Source organism: Pseudogymnoascus destructans (assembly GCF_001641265.1).
Source record: "Pseudogymnoascus destructans isolate 20631-21 unplaced genomic scaffold scaffold_15, whole genome shotgun sequence".
In the NCBI taxonomy this organism is placed as follows: Eukaryota; Fungi; Ascomycota; class Leotiomycetes; order Thelebolales; family Thelebolaceae; genus Pseudogymnoascus; species Pseudogymnoascus destructans.
The window spans coordinates 770,054-792,045 of record NW_020167534.1 but is presented as its reverse complement, the minus strand read 5'-3'; the positions used below and the strand labels follow the sequence as shown (position 1 = coordinate 792,045).

Below are 21,992 nucleotides of genomic sequence, written 5' to 3'. Positions count from 1 at the left end.
CAAGTCTTAGAGAAGCTATCTCAAGCACAACTCTTTTGCAAACTTGAGAAATGTCTTTTCCATATGTCTCAAGTTGATTTCTTAGGACATAGAATTTCAACAGAAGGCATTCAGATGGACCCTGAAAAGACAAAAGCAGTACAAACGTGGCCTATTCCTTCCAGCATTAAAGAGGTTCAGTCTTTCCTTGGGTTTGCCAACTATTACAGGAGGTTTATACCAAGATATACATCCTTGGCTTTACCCCTTACTCAATTACTTCACAAGGACACTTTGTATCACTGGGATAAGACACAGCAAGATGCTTTCGATGCTCTTAAAGGAGAATTTAAAGAAGGGAAAATGTTACTACACTTTAACCCCTTGAAACCTGCCACTCTTGAGACAGATGCCTCAGATTTTGCCATTTCTGGAATCTTATACCAAGCTCCAAAAGACAAACAAGAAGAGCTACAGCCTGTGGCATTTTACTCAAGAAAGCTATCAGCAGCCGAACAAAACTATCCCATTACAGACAAGGAACTGCTTGCCATAGTATGTTCTCTAAAGCATTGGAGATGCTACCTTGAAGGGGCAAACTATCCTATCACTATTTACAGTGACCATTCAAATCTCTTGACCTTTACAACCACTAAACAGCTCAATCGACGACAAGCAAGGTGGTCTGAACAACTAGGAGGTTTTGACTTTGTTATAAAACATGTCTCAGGGGCCAAGAATCAAAGAGCAGATCTCCTCTCAAGAAGACATGACTACCAAGATTCTGCTAAAACTAGCAATACAAAGGCTCTGCTAGACTCAGCAAAGCTTATAGCAGCATCTTTAAGCAACCCTAGTACTACAGAGGACTTAGGGGTAAACTTATCCCCTCAAGACCAAGTTGCCCCCATTACCTCTTCTCAGGAACCAGAGACCTTTAAAGACTATACACCCTCAGCAACACTTCTTAAAGCATTCAAAGATGCTTACAACCATGATCCCTTTGCGAAAAGAACTTTGGAATACCTCCAGAAGAAAGGTTCCTCTCTTGAGAAAGTTGGACTACAGAATTTCTCAAAAAATCAGCATGGACTTCTCTTATTCAAGAACTATATCTATGTCCCAAGGGATAAACGATTACAGCTACACCTCCTACAGCAGTTCCATGATGCTCCAGCTGCAGGGCACTTTGGCTTTGCAAAAACTTATGAACTTCTAACAAGAAAGTTCTACTGGCCTAGTCTAAGGACTACTCTTCAAGACTATATATCTTCTTGCATTACTTGCAACTTGAACAAACCTACACGGCAAAAGCCCTATGGCCTCTTGCAGCCTCTACCTATACCAGAACGCCCATGGGACTCCATATCCATTGACTTTATAGTCAAGTTGCCTCCTTCTATCCCAAAAGGGGGTGCTACCCCTTATGACTCTATCCTTGTGGTGGTAGAAAGGCTCACAAAAATGGCACACTTTGAGCCTTGCAATGAGACTATCACAGCTTCTGAACTTGCGTGGCTATTCCTCAAGGTGGTCTTTAAATATCATGGAATTCCTGGACACTGGATCTCAGATAGGGGAGCAGTTTTCACTTCAAACTTTTTTAAGGAGTTCTCTAAACTCTTAAACATGGAACAACGCTTCTCTACAGCTTATCACCCTCAAACAGATGGCCAGACAGAGAGAGTCAACTCTGTACTTGAACAATATCTAAGAATTTATACAAACTATGCTCAAGACAACTGGGCAGATCTTCTCCATCTTGCAGAATTTGCTTACAACAACACAGTCTCTAACACCACAAAAGAGACACCTTTCTATGCAAACTATGGTTATCACCCTAGGTTTGAAGTGGCAGAACTGAATTGTCCTGAAAATTTCAAAAACCCTTCTGCTACTGAAAGAATCATCTACCTTAAGGGCCTCCAGGACTATCTCAAGGTTCAAATACAGCGTGCACAAGACGAGCAGGCTCAGGCCTTTAACAGGGGGGTGGTTGCACCACAATTCAAAGTTGGTGATCAAGTCTTTTTGTCTAGAAGACATATCACAACTACTAGACCTTCAGACAAACTTGATACTAAAAGACTTGGACCTTTTAAGATCACAAGGACTATTGGCAAGAATGCTTTCGAGCTTGCATTACCACCTACTTGGACTATCCATAATGTCTTCCATGCATCTCTCTTGTCTAAGGCACAAGAAAGTTCCTTAAGACCACTTCAGTCTCCTCCACCTCCTGTTCTGATCTTGGATCAACCAGAATATGAAGTAGAGTCTATCCTTGACAAAAAGACACTTAGAGGTCAGGACTACTTCCTCGTTAAGTGGAAAGGCTATCCTACAAGTGACAACACTTGGGAGCCTAAGAGAAATCTAAAAAATGCATCTAAGCTCATTCTAGAATTTCTTTCTAAGAAAGCCACCTGGCTAAAGGGCAAGCAGACAGCCCACAAACGTCCTTAAAAGGGGGATCATGTCATACTGACATTCGTTGCACTCAGTTTGCTATCAAACTCAAGAGCAAACTTAGAAATCTCCTCCTCAAACCTACAAGTCACCATACATATCTTGGCTTATCACACCAACAACAGAAGCAATACTACTCAACGATTGCTGCAAACTCTTCTACTACATCTGTTTATGCTACATACATCACGGCATATCATTTGAACACTCATTGAACAAGTTATTAAGAAAATCTCCTCCTTAAGGGGGTGGGCCAATACTACCACATGGCATATATCTACCAACTAGAGGCCTAGGAACATGAACGATAGCTCTAGAAGCTTCTACAACCCTCTATGATTCATTACACGTCATCGCTCCTTAGTTACCCACAAGATTGGTTAAGTTATGACATAATTTATCTATAGGTACTCTGACCTTGGACCTCCTTTTCACTTCCTATAGGCTAGGAACCCAAGAGATGGTTCTATGGGATTCTCTTACGTTCACTACATGATTAGCAAGCTAGTTGTGGGTCGCACTTGATTTCTAATACATTTACCAAGCCTGGTTAGTCATGGAAAGTCATGGAAAATGAGAGAACTACACTCCTTTGGCATAAATAGGATTGCCCTTTCCTTAAGAAAGGGCAAGCAGACAATACAGTAAATCGACTAGCACATACTTCTACGTCTTTTCCAAGCTTCCAAGCATTGATCTTGTTATTCTCTGTTTTTGAAAAGTCAGTGAGGTGCTAACCTCTGACTTACCCCTGAGTTCTCAGACTCAACATTTGTTGCAACTTGTCTAAACCACTTCACCACATCATACACCTGATTGCTGCGTTGTGGAATAGTCTAAGCTACAACCCTTTGGCTCTGTTTCCTAAGACAGTGTGTTGTCTTAGTAAATTCATCCCTTCCTTGGGTGGCTAGATTCTCATATCTGGTGCACCCACCATTACAGTGCACCCACCATTACAATATGCTATTACTGTGAGCTGGGTGCCCTGTGTCCTTACACTGGGCTAATACTACACATGACATATCTCTATCAACTAGAGGCCTAGGAACATGAATGATAGCTCCAAAAGCTTCTACAACCGTCTATGATTCATTACACGTCATCGCTCCTTAGTTACCCACAAGATTGGTTAAGTTATGACATAATCTGTCTATAGGGGTACTCTGACCTTGGACCTCCTTTCACTTCCTATAGGCTAGGAACCTAGGAGATGGTTCTATGGGATTCTCTTACGTCGACTACAGTTACCAAGCCTGGTCTTGGAAAATGAGAGAACTACACTCCTTTGGCATAAATAGGATTGCCCTTTCCTTAAGAAAGGGCAAGCAGACAATACAGTAAATCGACTATCACATACTTCCACGTCTTTTCCAAGCTTCCAAGCATTGATCTTGTTACTCCTTGTTTCTGAAAAGTCAGTGAGGTGCTAACCTCTGACTTATCCCTTATCCCTGAGTTCTCAGACTCAACATTTGTTACAACTTGTCTAAACCACTCCACTACATCATACACCTGATTGCTGCGTTGTGGAATAGTCTAAGCTACGACCCTTTGGCTCTTTTTCCTAAGACAGTGTGTTGTCTTAGTAAAATCATCCCTTCCTTGGGTGGCTAGATTCTCACATCTGGTGCACCCACCATTACAACACGCTTCTAGTGCAAATACAACTACTAGTGGGCTAAGTGTAAGGACGTAGAAGTTATCTATAGCTGGTTTAAGCTTGTTTACAACACAATTACGAAATATAGCATCTATAAAGTAGATATCTACAACTTTAATAAGACTAGGTTTATGATAGGTGTTATCTTAACTGTGATAGTTATGACAAGCTTTAGGCGTGTAAAAGCAAAGAAGGTATAGCCTAGTAATTAGGAATGGGTTATAGTAATCTAAGGCATTAGTTCTTATCTAATATTCTGTATTTTGCAACTATGTTTTGTACAAGGGAGAACTACCCTTTAATTATCTTTAGATGTTCACATTTTGCTCATTTATAATCGTACTTCTAACTGAACTTTGCTTTTATTTCTATATGACGCTTAATAAAGTTAGTAGTCTAGTTCTTCCTAATAGGGCTCTTACCTTGTTTAGAGAGTAGAAGATCAGCCATTTCTTGTACAGGGGTGATGGGCGAGGAGGGGTGGGCGGTGGGGATGGGCATCGTGGCTAGCAGAACGGAATATGAGGCTTCAATCAGTACAGTATGTAGAATAAATAGATCAATTTAATTATCACGCTACCTATGGGCCTATGTATCGTATTTGTAGGCTTCGGGGGCCATCCTCAAACCTCTGAGGCGCTTAGGATCTAGGAGTTCAGTCGGCGACTGAACGGGTGGCTCCATACTATGGCGCACGAAAGCCAATAGGGGAGCTGCCCGCTGTGATTGCAAAGGGAACCTGTCATTCCAGGGTCAAAACCCAGCGTATCCCATAGCGCGACCTTCTTCTCCTTAACATATCCGGCGGGAGGGTGCATGTGTTAGTGTTAGAGGGGATAGAGGGCGGGAGGGTTGATGTTTTCGTTTAGATGTTAGGGGGGAGGATGATAATATAGAAATGAACAATCAATCAGCACATTTACATCGTCGTTTCAAACCCCACCCCTCTCCACCTAATCCAACCCTAGCAATCCCCCCACTCCCCCATCCCTATCCCCCTATAGCGTCGGCGTCGGCGCCGACAACGCGGAGCTGGTTGTCGGGCGGGCATACCTTGAGACGGCGGGGTTGGCGTCGGTGACGCCTAGCTGGACTAGCTCATTGAGCATATACGCGCTGCTAGATAGTCTAACGGGATCCACTAGGCCGCGGCGCTTGCGTGACTCGAGGCTGACGATTTTAGGGATTATGTAGAACACTTGGTCATTGTAGGCGGCGTAGTCGCTCTGGTCGAGCGAGTCGAGGAAGTAGCGGTAGGTTTCGGTGAAGTTGGGATTGCCGAGGAAATGAGAAGGAATTCGACCCATTCTGGTGGTGAAAGCGAGAGCGAAGTGGGGTGCGTCCGCCACCGCCGTCGTGGTAGCTGGCGCCGAGGGGCTAGGTAGGCGACGGTGAAGTTGCACGGGGATTTTCCCGGTGGGATGGTGGTAGGTGGGATGGGGAGGGGGTATAAAGAGGGCTATTCGCACCCGCACCAGCACTGTCGTTTTGCGGTGATATCGAAATGACATAATTACCCCTCCATCTGCTAGTTCTTACACTTACCCCGCCAACACCGAACCTGACAGCAATGGCAGCGCCAAACACGACCGCTGGGGAGACAGAAAAAAAGATGGCCATGGACTCAGAGTCAGGAATCGTGATTAGGCCCTTCAATCCCGCGCCAGACTCGTGGGACGAAGTAGCCGTCTCGCGCATCGTACGCCCCTATCCCCAGCATTCTTAGAGCATACCTAACACCCTCAGTGCGAAATCACGGCCCCCCCAAACCTACGCGCCATCCTCGCCCCCGCGCCATCAGCACCACTGGCGCCTTATTTATGGGCGCTGCCGTATGTACGGTTAGAGCCTGGGACATGTTTCGTGCTCGATGCCTCTGCCTCCACTGGCAACGCAGATGGAGATGTAACGGGCACGTCTAGTCTCGTACCAGCGTCCTGCGTGGGCTACATCCTCTGCGCCCCCTCCACCCCCTCCTTCGTCGCCGCATACGAAGAAACCTACCTCCTCACCCTCTCCCCTTGGTGGGCTGCGCCCCCTCCACCCTCGCTGCCATGGGAGGGAGCCACGCTTGGGGGAGGGATGTTACAAGCTCTCCACAACCCCTCGTCAATGCTGCATTCCGATTTCCCCGAACTGGTAGAGGAGTACCCAGCGCACCTCCACATCGATATTCTCCCCGCCTTCCAATCTAAGGGGTTGGGGGCGAAGATGATAGAGAGGCTTGAAACAGAGTTGAGGGGGAGGGGGGTGTGGGGTGTGCATTTGGTGATGGGAGCGGGGAATGGGGCGGCGGAGAGGTTTTATGCGAGGCAGGGGTTTGAGAGGTGGGGGGTTGTTATGGATGGGGGTGTTAGTGGGGAGAGGGGGGTTAAGGGGGATGGAGGGGTGGTTTTGTGTAAGAAGTTGTAGACGGGGTATGCGTGCACGATGAGTAGTTGCGCTGAAGTTGTCAAAAAATCGTGGTATTTGTATGGTATATTACATAAATTACAGTATTCTACACACTCCCCTCACTCCCCCTTCTTCCCATCAATCCCAATCTCCTCCTCTAAAGCCCTCCTAACCCACCCCTCCGCAACCTTCGCATCAACCCCCCCACCCCCCTCCCTCACCATCCTACCAACCCAATACATGATCTTCCCCCTCCCCTTCTCCCACCCTTTTTTCCTCACATCCTCCACAATCCGATCCTCCCTCGTCGCTGCAGCAAGCGCCTTATACCCCTCCTCATCCAAGCCCTTAAACCACATCCCCTCTCTCTCGATAACCGCATCCACTTCATCGCCACTAGTAATCGGCGCTCCCTCCCCGTCACCAGCTGCTGCTACGAATCCGGCGAGTAATTCCTTCCCCGTCGCTCCGGTCACGGCGCCGCACTCAACGTGGTAGATGATCCGCGCCATTTGCGCGGGGGAGACGACACACACGCCCTCGTCATCAAAGAGGGGTGCGTCGTTCCCTGCCTCGGCAGCGGAGGCACCAGCGGCGCCGAGCTCATGGAGGACCCAGTTCCCTGCCTTGCGAGCGAGGAGGACTAAGCCGTTGGTAGCAGCTGGGGGGACGAAAGGACGTAGTTCCTCGACGACGGCGTAGAGGTACTCTGCCCTCCCTCCATTCTCGAGGGCGACGAGGGAGAGGGCGTCTTTGATCGAGATACCGTATTGGCCTGTGAGGATTGCGAGTTCGGCGTCGGGGAGGGTGCCGAGGGTCTCGGAGAGGCGGGTGACGAGGTCGGTGCCGATGATGATGGGGGGGATGTCGGGGTCGGGCATGTATCTGTAATCTACCTCTCCCTCTTTAGCGCGCAGTCGTCTCGTCTCGGAGTCGCCCACGCTGAAGCCGCGAGTCTCGCCTAACACGACGCCGCCGGACTCGAGGACGTCGATCTGGCGCGTGCGCTCTGCGATAATGGCATCGCGGATACTCTTGTATGAGGAGAGATTCTTTATTTCCGTGCGCTGGCCTAGCTCTGCTGAGGGGGTGTCGCGGGGGCGCACGGAGACATTGACGTCTGCGCGGAGACCACCGCTTTCCATACCGATGACGCAGGCGTTGACGGAGTGGAGGAGGGTCTGGATTTTGCGGACGAGAGCAGCGGCTGTGCGGGGGTGCTGGAGGTGGGGGTGTGTGATGATTTCGATGAGGGGGGTGCCGACGCGGGAGTAGTCTATGAGGTGGGATTCGGTGCCGTCGGGGCCGGTGGTGGTGAGTGTTTTGGCCGTGTCTTGCTCCATTTGGACTTGTTTGATGCCGATGGTCACCTGGGGGTAGTCTTCGGGGGAGATGCCGTCATGTTCGTAGAGCGTGATATGCCCATCTGTCGCGAAGGGGCGGTAGAATTGCGTCAGCTGGTAGCCGGCGGGTTGGTCCCAGTGGAAGTAGTGTTTGCGGTCGAAGGTGGAGGTGTTGTGGATGGTGCAGTTCAGGGCCAGGGCAGCGCGGACGGCGGGGATGAGGGTTGTAGGCTGGAATATGGGCTGGGAGCCCGGGATGGCCAGGTCGAAAGGCGTGACGTTCTTGTTTGGGGTGGGAGAGGGCGCTGTTGGGGCGATGGAGAAGAGCTTCGTGAGGGTGTTGAGCTGGGCGTGGATCTCGATGCCGACTGTGAGTTCCCAGTCTGAGAGGCGCTCGGCGGAGGTATTGGGGGCGCTGTAGGAGGGGTCGCGCTCGGCGGCTTTGCGGCGCTTGAGCTCATCTTTGATTTGTTTGCGGAGGGGGACGTATGGTTCGTCGGCGGCGTCGTTGGGGGAGGGAGGTTCAACTCCTGCGCTATGCCGCGCTGAGGTGGTGTGGAGGGGGCGGAGGAGGGATGCAGTGACTGTGCGGCCGGCGCGGAGACATTGGTGTGAACGGATGCTGCCCCCGAATATGTAGCTCTGGATGAGCCGCGGTGGGATTCGCAGCATGGTGTTGGCGTACAGGAGGGAGGTAGAGTCGTGGAGTTGTGGAGTCCGATATAGAGGTCGACGATATTTTGGTCGGCGTTTCCCTAGTCAGCGCGCCGATGGGCCTGGTCCGTGATGACATAATCACGAATTATTACTTAACTAACTTATAACAAAGATACAACAAATTTATTACGAGGAATGCGACACTTAGGTCAACTCTATTCTATTTAACTGTAGGATGGCAAGGAGGCAACTGAAAAGGGCAGTTTCTGTCGCTGTTTTACGCGGCGTAAACCCATCTTTTCACCCGCTTCTCGCGCTTGATTCCACATAGGCCTCAATCCGCTCATCCCAGGAGTGAAGAGACAAGGTTTCCTTCATCCCCAACCACACTAGATATTGTGTAATAGCAATTTCAGTCAAAAAGATTGGCTTCTCCGGATCTGGTTGACGACTGCTTGATCTCGGCTATGCTCAAATATAGCCGCAGGCGGCACGACCTTTTCCCTCCGGAGTTGCACGAATACCTCCGCAAGAGAAGGTTTAAAACACACCGTCTCAGGATGAGGGACTGGAGGGAAGATTGCAGAGTAGTTAAACACTTTGCGAGCCGATGGTTGGAGACGCACAAGAAATGGAGCTCAAGGTAGCGAAGTTTAGGAAAAAGCTCAGGGCGAAGTGTAAACGGACGAGGCCGCTCAACCGCCTGGAGCTCTGTCAGGGGCCTGCCTAGGTCCCCTGCCTCATTTATAGCATGGAGATGGGTCTTCCATGTCAGCGACTCGAGGTTTCTAGCCTCTCCAAGGTTCGAGAGTCGATATCGGGGAGTTGGTATATGGCCATACGGATCCACGTCCCACAGACACAAATCAATATCGAGGTGTTTGATGTTTTCAAACAGTGATACTGGTGGTACGGTTCCATTCCATGTTGGGCGCGGAATCATGAATGTTCTCTCCCACCTCGCGCCTTCTGTTTTGACTGACAAATGCGTGAGCCTGTCTAGTAAGGATTTTAGAATCACGACATACGCATTCCCCTGGAGCCGCGAGCACTGTCTTTAGTGCTCCATCGGGCGGGACGTTCGAGGATTTCTGGTGACTCGAGTGCTGTGGGGGTATTCCTCAGCTCCAGCTTCACAACCGTTGGTTATTGTCAACTTTTTCAGGTTGACAAAACACTCCATGTTGAACATTCGCTTCACAGATCCAGCGTAGAGATGATTGTACAAGCTCTGCTGGTCGCTATATAGAGCGCGATATTTCTCATGCCACTCTAGAACAGCCTCGCTCGATAGGCCTGCTAATCTCTGCTTGAAGGTGTTTTGAAAGGTGTGCTCTAGATCGTCATTTAACTGGCACTGGAGTTCTTTGTCCGCCCAATGGAGCTCTTCAACGTAGTTGTAGCATGGCGAGGGGTCAGCCACAGGCGAGGCGAGGCGCCACATTAGGCCCCTCCACACAACATGGGTTTGGTGAAGGTTTTGGCGGTGGACCGTGGGGGAGTGGGGAGACGGTGAAGGGATAGAAAGGACCCCACTGTGTTGTACCCGAGCAGTACTCCGTAGCGCATGTCGTTCCCTTCCTTCCTCACCGTCGTGAGCTTCCAGTCCACGGGGAAGCTTCACAGCTTGTAAGCAAGTCATATCTATCTTGCCACCCTCTGCATGGGTTCTCCTGCCCTGGCACCTGAATGGAGAAAGTCAGTCAGCTTTCTCTCTGTGCTATGATTCGCTCCCCCAGCGACGAGAAGAGTAGATGTGCAGCTGACTTAGCTCGGTGACTTTCTTCCTCTGGTCTGTTTGGTGGCTACTGTGCACGATATGAGGAGGAGTGCAGGTTTGTGAATCCAGGGCGGCCAGTGTTGTGCAGGGTGTATGCACAGCAGATCCAGCATGACACTCCCTCTTACGTCCAGGATGGGCAGAGAAGGAGGGGAGGGGATCCTCTTGTGCACAGCAGGAAGACAGACAGGCACATGCTTTGTATGTACAACAGTGGGACACGATGTGTTTTCCGTGCATTGGCTGCTGGCTGCGATTGTTTTTTTTCTTTGGCGCTCTGGTCGGTAGCGTGGAGGCGCCCCGGTTTGTTCTCTTGCATTATGTATGTTTTGAGGTTTTCTTCATACTGGTTGGGCGTTGGTGGTGGAGTAGAAAAGAAGGTGAAGCCCGCCGGGGAGAGTAGGAGGTGGAGAGTTGCTGTTACTGCTGTTTGTTGACGTTTTGACTCTGACGGACAGTACAATTTTGTGTGTGCGCACAGTTACGCGCAGTACTATCACGACCATCACCACGGCCTCATTTATTCAGCTCTTCAACTCATCAACTCTTCAACCCTTCAACTCTTCAACCCTTCAACTCTTCAACCCTTCAACTCTTCAACCCTTCAACTCTTCAACTCTTCAACCCTTCAACTCTTCAACCCTTCTCCCTCCACTCCTCACTCCTCCTCTGTACAGTACGCTTTTGTACAGTACGACATCACAGACTTCATCACGACATCTGATCTACTTCGTACACTTGTCTCTCACTCACTTGCTACTCCGTTCCGCCGTCTTACAGTCTGTACAATACAATACCGTCTTGATCATCTTGTCTGCACTCATCATCGTCTGTACGACTATTTTTGGGCCAGCCAGGAGTCTCTATATCTCGAACTGTACCTCATCAACCTTGCCAACCAACCAACCAACCAACCAACCAACCAACCAACCAACCAACCAACCTAACCGCGCGCTTTTACCTTGCATCACTACGATCCCGCGATGATCCAAGTTATGATCCAACAATAGAATCCTCGACAACTAAGCTACGGCTTCAGCTTCAACTCACAGCCACACAAACGATTCGGGGAAGGGAATAGTAAGCGACCACCACGAACAACCACCAGCAACAATCAGAAAACGACAGAAAAGGACCAGAAAAGGACCAGAAAAGGACCAGAAAAGGACCAGAAAAAGACCAAACACCATCACGATACCTGCAAATCACTGCAACCCCCCCAAACCACCCCCGTCCTTCCCTACTTCCATCATTGGCGCAAGGCGTTTTCCCAAGGATCGATCGACACGAGCTTCCCTTTCATCAGCTCAAAACAAAATACCCTCACATCTTGTTTTAAAACCCGAATTGTCCAATACATCACCCCCCGCTGCTCACCCGCTTCTCACCCCGCCAAATCTTTGAGTGCGTCTCGTGGCCATGAAGCGCTGAAACACGTCTGGAACACCACCAACCGCCACTACGTCGCAACTCGACTTACCTTCCCCCATCAAAAGCTATATTATATCATACGCGGCCTCGCTGATGGCCATGGAATCATAAAAAAAAGGTGTTTAGGTTCAAGATATCTCGAAATATACCACTCTGTCGATTTCTACCACGAGACAGACGGGTCGCATTGATCACCTCTCACATTTCTCTTCGCATCACCTCAAGTAAGACACCCCAATCTCACCAAACTCGCACATGCCGGACATGGTAAGAGGGAGTCTTAACACCCCTCTCCTATATCCCACCACCAACTCCTCAGTACAATACCTGCGGTTGATTAAATATTGACCAAAACCCCCCGCAGGTCTTACTCAACCCCGAGAATCTTATTATCAAAAATATGGCTCCCAGATACCAGCACTCCCACTCCATCGACGCCATCATCGAGTCCCCCGACGAGGACCTTGCTGGGTCTAGGGGTGCGACGCCGCGGAGCACACATGCGATAAGTGATAAGAAGCGCTCCCCCACAACCACAAAATCAGCAGCAGCACCACATTCGAAGGAGAAATCGAGGAAATCGCATCATCGCTCATCATTCAGCAGCAGCAGCAAGCATGTTTCGAAAAGTAGCAAACCAAAGGCCAATTTGGCGAAGCGGTACGCGGCGGCGCATGGTGAGAAGTCGTCGCAGAGTTTAGTACGGCAACATCCGCGTCATGCTAGGCGGGATGCGGATAGTGACTCTTCTTCGGAGGAAGAGGAGGAGGAGGAGCCAAAGGATTATAGGTCGGTGCTGGCTGCTGCGAGGGGACGATTGACCTCTCCTTCACTGCTGTCGACGATGACGTCCCTCACTACGGCGACGAATAATTCCGGCGGGTCGAGTGGGAGTAACTCTACGATTACGCAGGCGTCGATGTTGCGCACTGAGACTGTGCAGGAGGTTACTATCTCAGGGACTACGGAGGAGGAGGAAGAGGGTCCATTATCGCCTGGTATGTTTCTCACAGTCCTCACTTTTTCCGTCTCTAACAGGTGTAGCTGCACCTGACCCACCAAACGTCTTCGCATACCTCGACGAGGACTCCTCCAGCTCCGACGAGGACGAAGAAGACTCAGACTCAGACTCAGATTCAGACGCAGACGAGAATGAGAACGAAGACGCCATCCAATACGCCCCGAACGCCCCCTCCCCCTCTCCCCATCCCACCGGCTCGGAAACCCCAGATTACGACGCCGACTCGCACTCCGACCCCGACGACTCCGACCACGCCGACGACTCCCACCCTCCCCCCCAACCCACCTGGCTCCACCCCCTCTCCCCCACCTCCTCCGCCGATAATGCCAACCCTATGGCCCCAACCTTCTCCTCGCACCATCCGCGCACCCCCTCTCTTGGCTCCGCATCCTCCTTTATGGCGTCTGATGCCTCATCCTTGGTGGATATGGATACTGATCGGAGTACGAGCCCTGAACACAGTGTTAAGGGGTCGCCGTCGCCGACGCCGCGGTTGCTCTTATCCCGCCCCCCGCCGGGGACAGGACAGCCGCTTGCTTCGCCGACGGAGGCGAAATTAGCGGCGCAGATGAGGGCTGCGCAGATGAGGCAGGATTTCCACTCCGGGCCGGGGGGTAACCATCAACACCCTCGGCATCAGCATCGGCACACGCCTACGCCCCTATCGCTGCATCCGCACCCTCACCAAGATACACAAGCGCTCTCCCCGCGCTTACCCCCACCAAGCGGATACGACGCGCTAGCTACGCACTTGACGACCTCTCCGCCGGTGTATAGACGGTTCGCGACGCTGAATCATAGATTGCTGTTACACATGCAGGATGAGCTCTGCGAGTTGGAATCCCATCTCTCCGCCCTCGACGCCGCGGACGCTGCGTCGCGCACTTTATCACTCCCTCCCACGCCCTCTTCCGCGATCGCCAGATCCCCCTGTGGTCGGCGGTCCCACAAGAACGATGACAGCAGGGAAAGGGGGATGAAGACACACATCCCCCCCTCCTCCCGCCGCTCTGCAGCCCAGCACCCCTCGCAATTAGACCACCACCGCGCGGATCTGCTGGCGAGGGTGGGGTATAAGATGGCGCAGTACAACGCGTCTCTCACCTCCTTCGCGAAGACCTCGCGCCTCCCTGCTGCTGATAGTGCGGATGTAGAGGCATACCGCGCGTTTTTGGCTAGTGCACAGCCAGTTGTGTATGAAGAGGCTAGATTCCTAGAGAGGGGAGGGGATTTGATATCTCTTGCCCCTACACCCGCGCCGTCGTCTACAGCAGCCACCGAGACGGTGCAGCGCACCCTCATCCCCCCGCCTATATACCACCACCAACAGCAGCATCCACACACCCAACGCGCCCTCCTCCTCGCGGCACTCGCATCAATCCTGCTCCCCGTGCTTATGTTCACGGTTGTCCCAAACTTCGTAGGCCGTATTGCTGTGGCGGTTTTGGTGGCGGGTATGTTGTGGGGGATGGTTAGTGCGCAGGGGGGTGGGGTGAGGGGGGTTGTTGGTGGAGGGGGGGTTGGGGATTGGTTTGGGGGTGGGGGGCGGGGATATTGGTTGCTGCTATTGTTGTTTAGTTTGTTGGGGGATGGGAAAAGGCGGAAGAGAGAGGAGGGGGAGGAAGGGAGTTTTGGATGATGAAAAATGATACCCCATTTGAATGAACGAGTGTTACGACTCGTAAAGATGCCTTTCAAGAGGTAGATCGACTAGATCTAGAGTAGCGAATACAACGGGTATTATTCTATTACCTTTTTATCTAACTATCAACAACTTCTATATCTACAAATACCCCCCCCCCCCCCCGATTCCATCCTATATACAAAAATCCCCAATCCCAATAATACACACACACACAAGATACAAGCCCCTCAGCTCTTGAGAAGGCCCCAAACCTACCACAACCACAGTAAAGTTACTACCCCACCAACCCCCCAACAACCCACTCCCCCTCCCCAAAATCCCCACCATACCTCTCCTTCCCCTCCCTAAAATACTCACTCACCTCCCCCTCCCCCGGCCATCCTCCCCACTGATCTTCAATCTCCTCCGCCAGCGCCATTAAACGCTGCGTCATCCCTTTATCTCCATCCTCACTCCAGCCATCGCGCTCTCGTTCCGCATCCCTCCTCTCAGAATACGCACACACAGCAACAACCACCCTCCTCAAACTCGCCACCCCATTCCCCCTCGTCCGTCCCACCACTCCTAGCGCAGCCTGGTAGCGCACCACCCACGCGAGCACCCGTTCGATCTCCGCGTCGCAGTCTGCGACAGCGAGGACGCGTATGTACGATAAAATATGCACTCCCATAACCTGATGCACCAATTCCCCCCCCACGCCACCTACATCCTCCGACGGTTCCGCCATCGCATCCCACAGGTCATGGAGCGTAGGGAGACTCTTCTCCGCCTCCTCGCTCGCACCGACGACGCCGCGACGACGCGCAGCGAAGATGGTGGAGTATAAAGCATACGCAGCGTATTGAAAGATATCTGGGCTCACCTCCCCGCCCGCGTCCCTTAGATGCGCGACCGTCTCCCGGACGACGGCGTTCCAGTACGGCGCAACTCTATGGTTGTATGTGCGTAGGAGCGCGGTGTCGGGGGAGCTGTTGTTTGGCTGCGCGAGGGTTTTCGGCGCCGCTGCGGCGCGGAGAAAGGCGTGCCATGCTGAATCTGGGGGGGAGGGATGAGCTTTGAGGAGCGCGAGGATGGTGTGGAGGTGTGTTGTTGGAGGGGGGTGTTTGGGGTGGGGGGTGGCGAGGGAGAGGCGGGCGAGGAGCTTGATGTGTGCTGTGAAGATGCCGGGGGGCACGCGGGCGAGGGCGGGTTCCGTTTGTTTGAGGGGGTTGGGCGAGGCGGGCGAGACTTTGTTTCGCCACTTCCGATCGTTCCCTCGGACGAGCGCACTTACGGCGTCGCTGGGGATGCCGGAGTCGAGGAGGAGGCGGAGCGCCCAGCTGAGTGAGTCGGCTTGCGTGAGGAGGTGACGGAGCGTTCGCTCAGCTGCTGTTAGCTGCGCCGCCCTCATGAGCTCGTATAGTCCCCTGACGTCCGGCGGGGCCTTGCGCTCAATCTCAAAATCGCTGAAGTTGTCGTTCTCGACCGGGAAGACCTCAAGCCCGTCGCCCACGGTGGGGTGGTGCATGCGCGGGCGAAAGCGGTTCACCTTGTCGTAGATAAGCTTGAGGAACATCTCGTGGAACATTGCTTGCGAGGGTAGGCCCTGGTAGGCTCTGAAGGCTGCCCAGGCTTCTTGTACGTCGCGAGTTGCGCGGATGCGCGCAGCCCATTCCGCGGGGCTTTTGCCGGCGGAGCTGTTGCCGTCGGATGCGGAGGTGCTTTCGTCGGCATATTTGAGGGGGCTTGTGGGGGCGGGTTCGGAGGGGCTGTTCTGGATGGGTTTGGAGCGTTGTTTGCCAGCAAGGTTTGATGGACGTTTGTGAGCGGGTTGGAGGGATTTGTTGTGTTTGATATCCTTCGATAATTTTTGCCGGACAAGACTCATAATTGTTCGCGTAGGAATCGCCGGAGTGCCGTCAGTATCCCGTCCTGCGAGAATGCTTATGGCATTCTCGAACGATGTCGGGGGATACCCTGCTGCCTTCATATTCTCAAGAACGCGAGTTGCTCGGGATGCATCGTCCTCTGGCTGCCGGCGCGCATCCATTCCATCCAAGACCTTCTTCCAAGGAGGCCACGACCGATGCAGATGCGCGACCGCTTCAGCCTCCGCCTCAGTCTTCTTGCCGGCAAGTAGCACACAAGCTATAGCACAGTAGCTTCTGGCGTCCAGCTCTAGTGCTGGCTGGAGCGAGTTCCCTGCCTCGAGGATGACCTGCTGGGCCTCCCAAGCATACCCCATTGACGCATACGGAGACTTGGCCGCGGGTATTGAGAGCCGGCAGATGACAGTTCGACAGATGTTGGTCAGCCTGGTGTACTCCTTCCCACCAAAACCTCGAGCCTCGTCTGAAATGCATGTAACAATACCACAGTACTGGCTAACCAAGCGGGCAATGCCCGTGAACGAAAGCGGATCGATTTCCCGAGCATGCCTCAGAAGGCCACAGACCACCGTCTGAAACGAGTTGTCCTCCAGTATACCACGATTCTTGCTGGTCGGAGAGTTGGAGATTTTGGTTAGCAAAGTCGCAACTCTAAAAACCAATTTTCGCAGAATTTTGATATGCATCTTCTTCATGCGCAGGATGTTGGTGAGGATTGCAACCGGAGGAAAGGTGGTATCCGCTGAAAGGTATCGTTGAGCAGCAACTTGCGCATTGGGCGCTAGGACAATCCAAGCCCATCCTCGTACATCCTGAGGTGTGCATCCGTGTTTTTGAAGGCTGGCCGTGATATCCTCAGTAAAAAAGGGCGCAGACGGTCTTAACAGACTTTCCAGTTGATCAGGGTTGGCCTGAGAAAGTTGTGGTAAATATGGCGACTCCATATACTTCATATACCGTACGAATATGCTTGTTAATGCATCCGTCTTCGACCACGCCTGAACATGCTCGCCAGATAGAAAGTCTACAGTCCCAGATTGCCACGCAGTTATTATTCGGCCGGGAGAGGGGCGTTGACTTTTGAGTTGCCTGTTGCTGCGAGGCGTGACGATGACCTGGCGATTTGGTCTTTTTGAAGAATGCAGCAAAGAGACACTTTGGACGGAGGTGTGTTCTAGGCCACTGTTATCCTTCTTGACGTCAAGCGAAACCGGGTTGTAGTTTGCTGAGTTCGGGGCTCTGTTCTTCTTTGCGCGTAGGTTGGAGGCTTCAGCTGCCCTTGAAATTGGAGCTCTGTTTCTCTCTGCGGTTGCCATCGAGTTCGGCGCTCTATTTGTGCGGAATTTGGAGGCTACAATGGCCCTTGAGGTCGGGCCTCTGTTTCTCCTTGCGCGGGATTTGGAGGCTACCTCCGTCGTTGATTGTTGCGTTGGAGAGACAGATCGTGCGTCAGGTGTCGAGGGTCTATAATCCGAAGACGGCCTAGTAATTGGCTGCAATTGTCTGGCTTCTACAAGAGGCTGCTCGTACGCCACTGACTGATGCGCCACCTTCACCGCATCGGCTGAGGAAAGCGACGCCCATCGAATGGCTTGGTCACCCCCCCGCGGGATGGCACGCCTCGCTGAAATGCATGTTGGGCGAAGTTCGCCGAATGTCAAGGCGCTTGCAACCTGTCGGCGTCGTACATTGGTACAATTGCCGTAGACATTGCCGTAAACTACACGCGATTGCATCCGTTCATTTTGGAAAGCCCGATCCAGCTAAAATCGACTTTCGTGGCCAGGTAGAGCGTTTGGAGGTGTGAAGTTGAAGCCAGTAGGGTGTATAATATGATCCTGTATAATGAGCGAGACTGGATTCGCATTGTAAAGACATCGAAGCAGAAATCACAAGGACTTGGGGATTGAGGAATGGGTCTTACCTTGATTTGATGAAGACGGGAGCAGGAGCTCTTCCACAGCGTAGACTGGCTGTCAATGGAGGTAGGAGCGAAAAGAGCAATGTCGAACGTCGTAGTTTCTATATCTCTTATATTCTTCGTCTTCTTCTCTATAGAGTTGTTGATTGATGTCGGTCGTCGTTTCCCTATAAATTATTTGTTATACAGCATTTCCCTACTCGTACCTTTTCCCAATCGTGCTGTCGCGTTGCTTACATAAGCCACCAGTGCCTTTTGCGGCTCCTCATCGATTTAACGGTACTGGAAATGTTCCCCATCCCTGACTTCATCACGTTGAACATCATATTTTCTAATTATTGTGGTTATTTTGAAGGTCTCTTTGGATTCCTAACATCTACTGCTTTCATGGTGGCTATAAGTCTCGTGGAATAACCTCTCTGTGGCTCTTTTGTCCTGTCCTCTACAGAGACAGACAGATAGATCGAGTTGCCCCCAGGGACTTTTATTCTACCACACGCAACACTTTTGCGATCGCATCGCGATTCGCGAAACGCGCCTTTCGCCCAACAGATCGCGGATACCATATTCTCCAGCACGATGACAGATGTCGCCATGTCGCCGAGTGGCCTATTGAGCCCTCAACCGCAAGACGAACGGCCACAATCCCCTCTTTCAACATCAGCAAAACGGAAGCACGTTAATAGCAATGAAGAGTCGTTCATCCATGTGAACGGCGCGACAGAGCCAAAAACCAATGGAGCTCCCAAGATGAATTCGCACGAACAGATCGACGACTTCATCACCATCCTCAAAAGGTACGCGCACCACTTACCTCCCATGCAGATTCCGCCACGGAATTCTGTCATCCACCCGATATCTAACTAAGCTTTGACAGATTCGATACTTCCCCCTCCATCCTCGAACGGCCGCTATCCAAACGCGAAGAGTCGAAAGAGCCACAGGCAAAGCGATCGAAGACCGACAATGCCAACACCATCATCGCGCGCGCAGCTGCTCACGCGTACTCGAGCCTCAACGATGTCATCTCCGACGCCAAATCTGCCTCCACCTCTTTGACCGACGAGCTTCAATTGCCCAACGGGTCAACCAGAACCCACAGCACACCCTTGTCTATCCGCGAATCGCAGCTCGTCACGAACATCAAACTTTTTACAAAGAAGGCTGAAGATCTCGCGCATAGGCAGAAGACGCAGGACGAGTTGAAGTTGGCAAAAGAAGAGCGGGAACAGAGCCCAAATGTCTCGAACTACCCTACAAACGGAACCTCTCCAAAAGCCTCGACACAAATATCGATGACGCCCGGCGAGCATAAGCTCGTTCTGACTCTGTACGGCAATGCTCCGGGCGCGAAGCAGCTGTTCTCGAGTCTCCAAGAGACGGCCAAGATGCCGAATGGAACCATCAGAGTGCCACAGCCTTTACGGGAGGTCGGTCTACCGAATGGGATCAACACTACACAGGTCGTACCGATAGATACATCTGGGGCCGTGGACGACAAGAAGCAACTACAGACACTGGGCGACTTGTTCTCTACGTCTACATCCACATTGCCCTTCTTGCCTCCCAAACCGATAAGGGCTTCGTCAAACAAGGGCCTAGCGATCGGTTGGTCGGAACCATCCGTTTCAGATATCGAACGAGCGCGCAACAACCAGAGTTATTATAGTCAGCCAATATCATCCGGCCATTGGCTTGAATACACCGGCAGCTCAAACCTTCCAGACCCAAAGCGAAGACAAAGAGAGAGAGCTCTGAGCCTCAGCGGAGTCAAGGCTTCCACATCAGACGCCGAGACTGCGGAACAAGAAGCCGCGAAACTAGACGCGCTCTTCCGAAGTGCATATTCGTCATTTGCTCCAACAAAGGATGATGCGGCGGCTGTTGTCCCGCAAGGGGTGGTTAGCAAGATCTGGTGGCAACGGGTCGGCGAGAAGACTTTCCAACGGCTCGCCAACAATATGGAGACTATGGCATTAATCGGACTAGATGCCCAGCAATCTGGCTGGGATAAGATGGCTGTTGACTCTGTTGACGACGAAGACGAGAAGTTCAAGGATGCCGTTGATAATTGGGAGGAGGTCATCGACCCTAGCCTCGAGGGCTCCACATCAGACGCAAATGAGCAGTCGATTGAGGATAAGGACGTTTCAGAGGTGCTGGACGGTATTTCTGACCTCCTGGAGACGCTGAATTCGTACCAAAGAAACCGCAATCTTTCTCTGAGCGCCGTCCCACGTGCCGGCGTCATGCCTGGCGCCGACATATCAATCCCTTCCAAGCCAAGCGAGGCAGAAGCCGCCACTTACAGCATTCTAAAGTCTCAACTAGCTTTGATGATCGCGACGTTGCCGCCTTATGCCGTTGCGAAATTGAATTCCGATCAATTGTCTGATCTCAGTATCAGCACAAAGGTCCCTGTGTTAACAGATACTTTCAAGGGGGTACTGGAGGAAGACGAATACGCAGCTCGTGCCAAGGTCGCCGCGATGACAGCTGCTACAAGCTCTAGACACACACCATCGACCTCGCAACACCGCTCTTCCTCCCTATACGGAAACCAATACGCGGCAGCTTCAGCACGTCCCTCCGCACCACCAGCGCAATACTACAACCAATCCCAAACCCCCAACCGCGCCCCTTCAACCAACATGGTCCGCCCTCCCTCAACCGTCGGTCCCACCCCCTACGCCCCTCCCCGCACCATCTCGGGCACGAAATACCGCCCACAACAAGCCTACGGCACACCAACCTACCCCCACCAGGTCCCTCGCCCTGGCCCTCCCCAACAATACCCCTCTGGCCCACAAGCCTACTACCAAACCCCCAACGCACAGAAGTACGCCCAGCCCCCCCAAACGGCGCCACAACAACGCTACCAACCCCCCGCCAACGCAGCCTACGCCGGACAGCGCCCGCAGCCCTCCCCGAAAGGCCTAGCAGCCTACCCATACACGACGCCCGCGCGGCAGGCATCCCCGCAGAAGCCGCAGCAGGGGTACACATCGCACCTCCCCGCGACGGCGCCGCGTCCGTTCCCAGCGTCGTACTACCCTAATGGCGGTGCGCCATCGACGCCACAGCCTCAGGCGGCGCCGCTCGGGCCGACGGGGTATCACACTGTGATGACGCCGGCGGAGCAGTCAAGCATGATGGAGCGGCAGCGAGCGCAGTTGGCGCAGCAGCAGGGAGTACAGCAGGCGGCGAGGAATGTAGCGCAGGCGGGTGTTAATGGCGGGCAGACCAACGGCGATGGTGGGGGGATGTGAGGCTTAACTCCCTGGAGAGGATAGGGATACAAATGCTAGACTGTTTTTATGTCGTCTTCTTCTTCTACTACTGCTTATGGATTTCTAAATTATGTGTTACTACGGATTATGGCGTTATTGGCTGGTGATGGTGGTGAGTCTGTGGAGTTTTCCACTCGTGTGCGATTTTGGGTTTGGGTGTTTTTTTGGGAACTGGCGCGCGCGATGTGGTGTGAGCATGGCGTGGCGGCTACCTCAGAGAGTGGCGTGGTGGTGCGCATAGGCAGGTTTCGCAGGGCTCTTGTATTATAGCTTTGGTGTGGGCGGTAGTGGTACGTTACCGCGTCTGCCCATTTTATTCAGAGAACTTATTTAAACCACTGCGCTCGCTCCTTCCTTTTGATACCAGTGTTCGGCGGATACATATCCGGGTAGTATCCGTGAAGCTCACGGGTAGGGTATATACCCGGCGACGATCTGACGGGTAGGGTAGGGTATATATCCGGATACATGAGGCTGAATATTGTATATAAAAATAGAATAGCGTATATAAAAAAGAATGAAGCTTTTGAT

At 52.2% G+C, this 21,992-nt stretch overlaps 8 protein-coding genes across 8 annotated transcripts; 3 read left to right on the top strand and 5 right to left on the bottom strand.

Moving 5' to 3' along the window:
• Positions 1–5,109: 5,109 nt before the first annotated feature.
• On the bottom strand, positions 5,110–5,418 carry VC83_04785 (uncharacterized protein; the record flags this gene model as incomplete). Its single annotated transcript, XM_024468413.1, has 1 exon — positions 5,110–5,418. The coding sequence occupies one exon, from the start codon at positions 5,416–5,418 to the stop codon at positions 5,110–5,112; it is 309 nt and encodes a 102-aa protein (XP_024322772.1).
• Positions 5,149–6,523, top strand: VC83_04784 (uncharacterized protein; the record flags this gene model as incomplete). The annotated part of the gene is made up of 2 exons (XM_024468412.1): positions 5,149–5,810; positions 5,858–6,523. Exons 1-2 carry the CDS (start codon positions 5,682–5,684, stop codon positions 6,521–6,523), a joined length of 795 nt encoding a protein of 264 aa, XP_024322771.1. The 5' UTR covers positions 5,149–5,681.
• Positions 6,524–6,624: 101 nt separating this feature from the next.
• Positions 6,625–8,677, bottom strand: VC83_04783 (uncharacterized protein; the record flags this gene model as incomplete). The annotated part of the gene is made up of 1 exon (XM_024468411.1): positions 6,625–8,677. The coding sequence occupies exon 1, from the start codon at positions 8,518–8,520 to the stop codon at positions 6,625–6,627; it is 1,896 nt and encodes a 631-aa protein (XP_024322766.1). The 5' UTR covers positions 8,521–8,677.
• Positions 8,678–8,917: 240 nt separating this feature from the next.
• VC83_04782 (uncharacterized protein) lies at positions 8,918–9,448 on the bottom strand (the record flags this gene model as incomplete). Its single annotated transcript, XM_024468410.1, has 1 exon — positions 8,918–9,448. One exon carries the CDS (start codon positions 9,446–9,448, stop codon positions 8,918–8,920), a length of 531 nt encoding a protein of 176 aa, XP_024322765.1.
• A 114-nt stretch (positions 9,449–9,562) lies between these two features.
• Positions 9,563–10,147, bottom strand: VC83_04781 (uncharacterized protein; the record flags this gene model as incomplete). The annotated part of the gene is made up of 1 exon (XM_024468409.1): positions 9,563–10,147. One exon carries the CDS (start codon positions 10,145–10,147, stop codon positions 9,563–9,565), a length of 585 nt encoding a protein of 194 aa, XP_024322768.1.
• A 1,058-nt stretch (positions 10,148–11,205) lies between these two features.
• Positions 11,206–14,376, top strand: VC83_04780 (uncharacterized protein; the record flags this gene model as incomplete). Its single annotated transcript, XM_024468408.1, has 3 exons — positions 11,206–11,940; positions 12,081–12,714; positions 12,761–14,376. The coding sequence occupies exons 2-3, from the start codon at positions 12,117–12,119 to the stop codon at positions 14,374–14,376; spliced, it is 2,214 nt and encodes a 737-aa protein (XP_024322767.1). The 5' UTR covers positions 11,206–11,940; positions 12,081–12,116.
• A 280-nt stretch (positions 14,377–14,656) lies between these two features.
• On the bottom strand, positions 14,657–18,340 carry VC83_04779 (uncharacterized protein; the record flags this gene model as incomplete). The annotated part of the gene is made up of 2 exons (XM_024468407.1): positions 18,175–18,340; positions 14,657–18,088 (listed from the first exon to the last, which is right to left on the bottom strand). The coding sequence occupies exon 2, from the start codon at positions 17,984–17,986 to the stop codon at positions 14,657–14,659; it is 3,330 nt and encodes a 1,109-aa protein (XP_024322671.1). The 5' UTR covers positions 17,987–18,088; positions 18,175–18,340.
• Positions 18,341–18,399: 59 nt separating this feature from the next.
• Positions 18,400–21,984, top strand: VC83_04778 (uncharacterized protein). The gene is made up of 2 exons (XM_024468406.1): positions 18,400–18,968; positions 19,049–21,984. The coding sequence occupies exons 1-2, from the start codon at positions 18,751–18,753 to the stop codon at positions 21,438–21,440; spliced, it is 2,610 nt and encodes an 869-aa protein (XP_024322672.1). The 5' UTR covers positions 18,400–18,750; the 3' UTR covers positions 21,441–21,984.
• Positions 21,985–21,992: the final 8 nt, after the last annotated feature.

Excerpts from the sequence above, each read along its gene's own strand:
- VC83_04778 (XM_024468406.1), top strand. The coding sequence starts at position 18,751 with ATGACAGATGTCGCCATGTCGCCGAGTGGCCTATTGAGCCCTCAACCG. Across the intron at positions 18,969-19,048 it reads TTCATCACCATCCTCAAAAG|ATTCGATACTTCCCCCTCCA; the intron begins GTACGCGCACCA and ends AAGCTTTGACAG.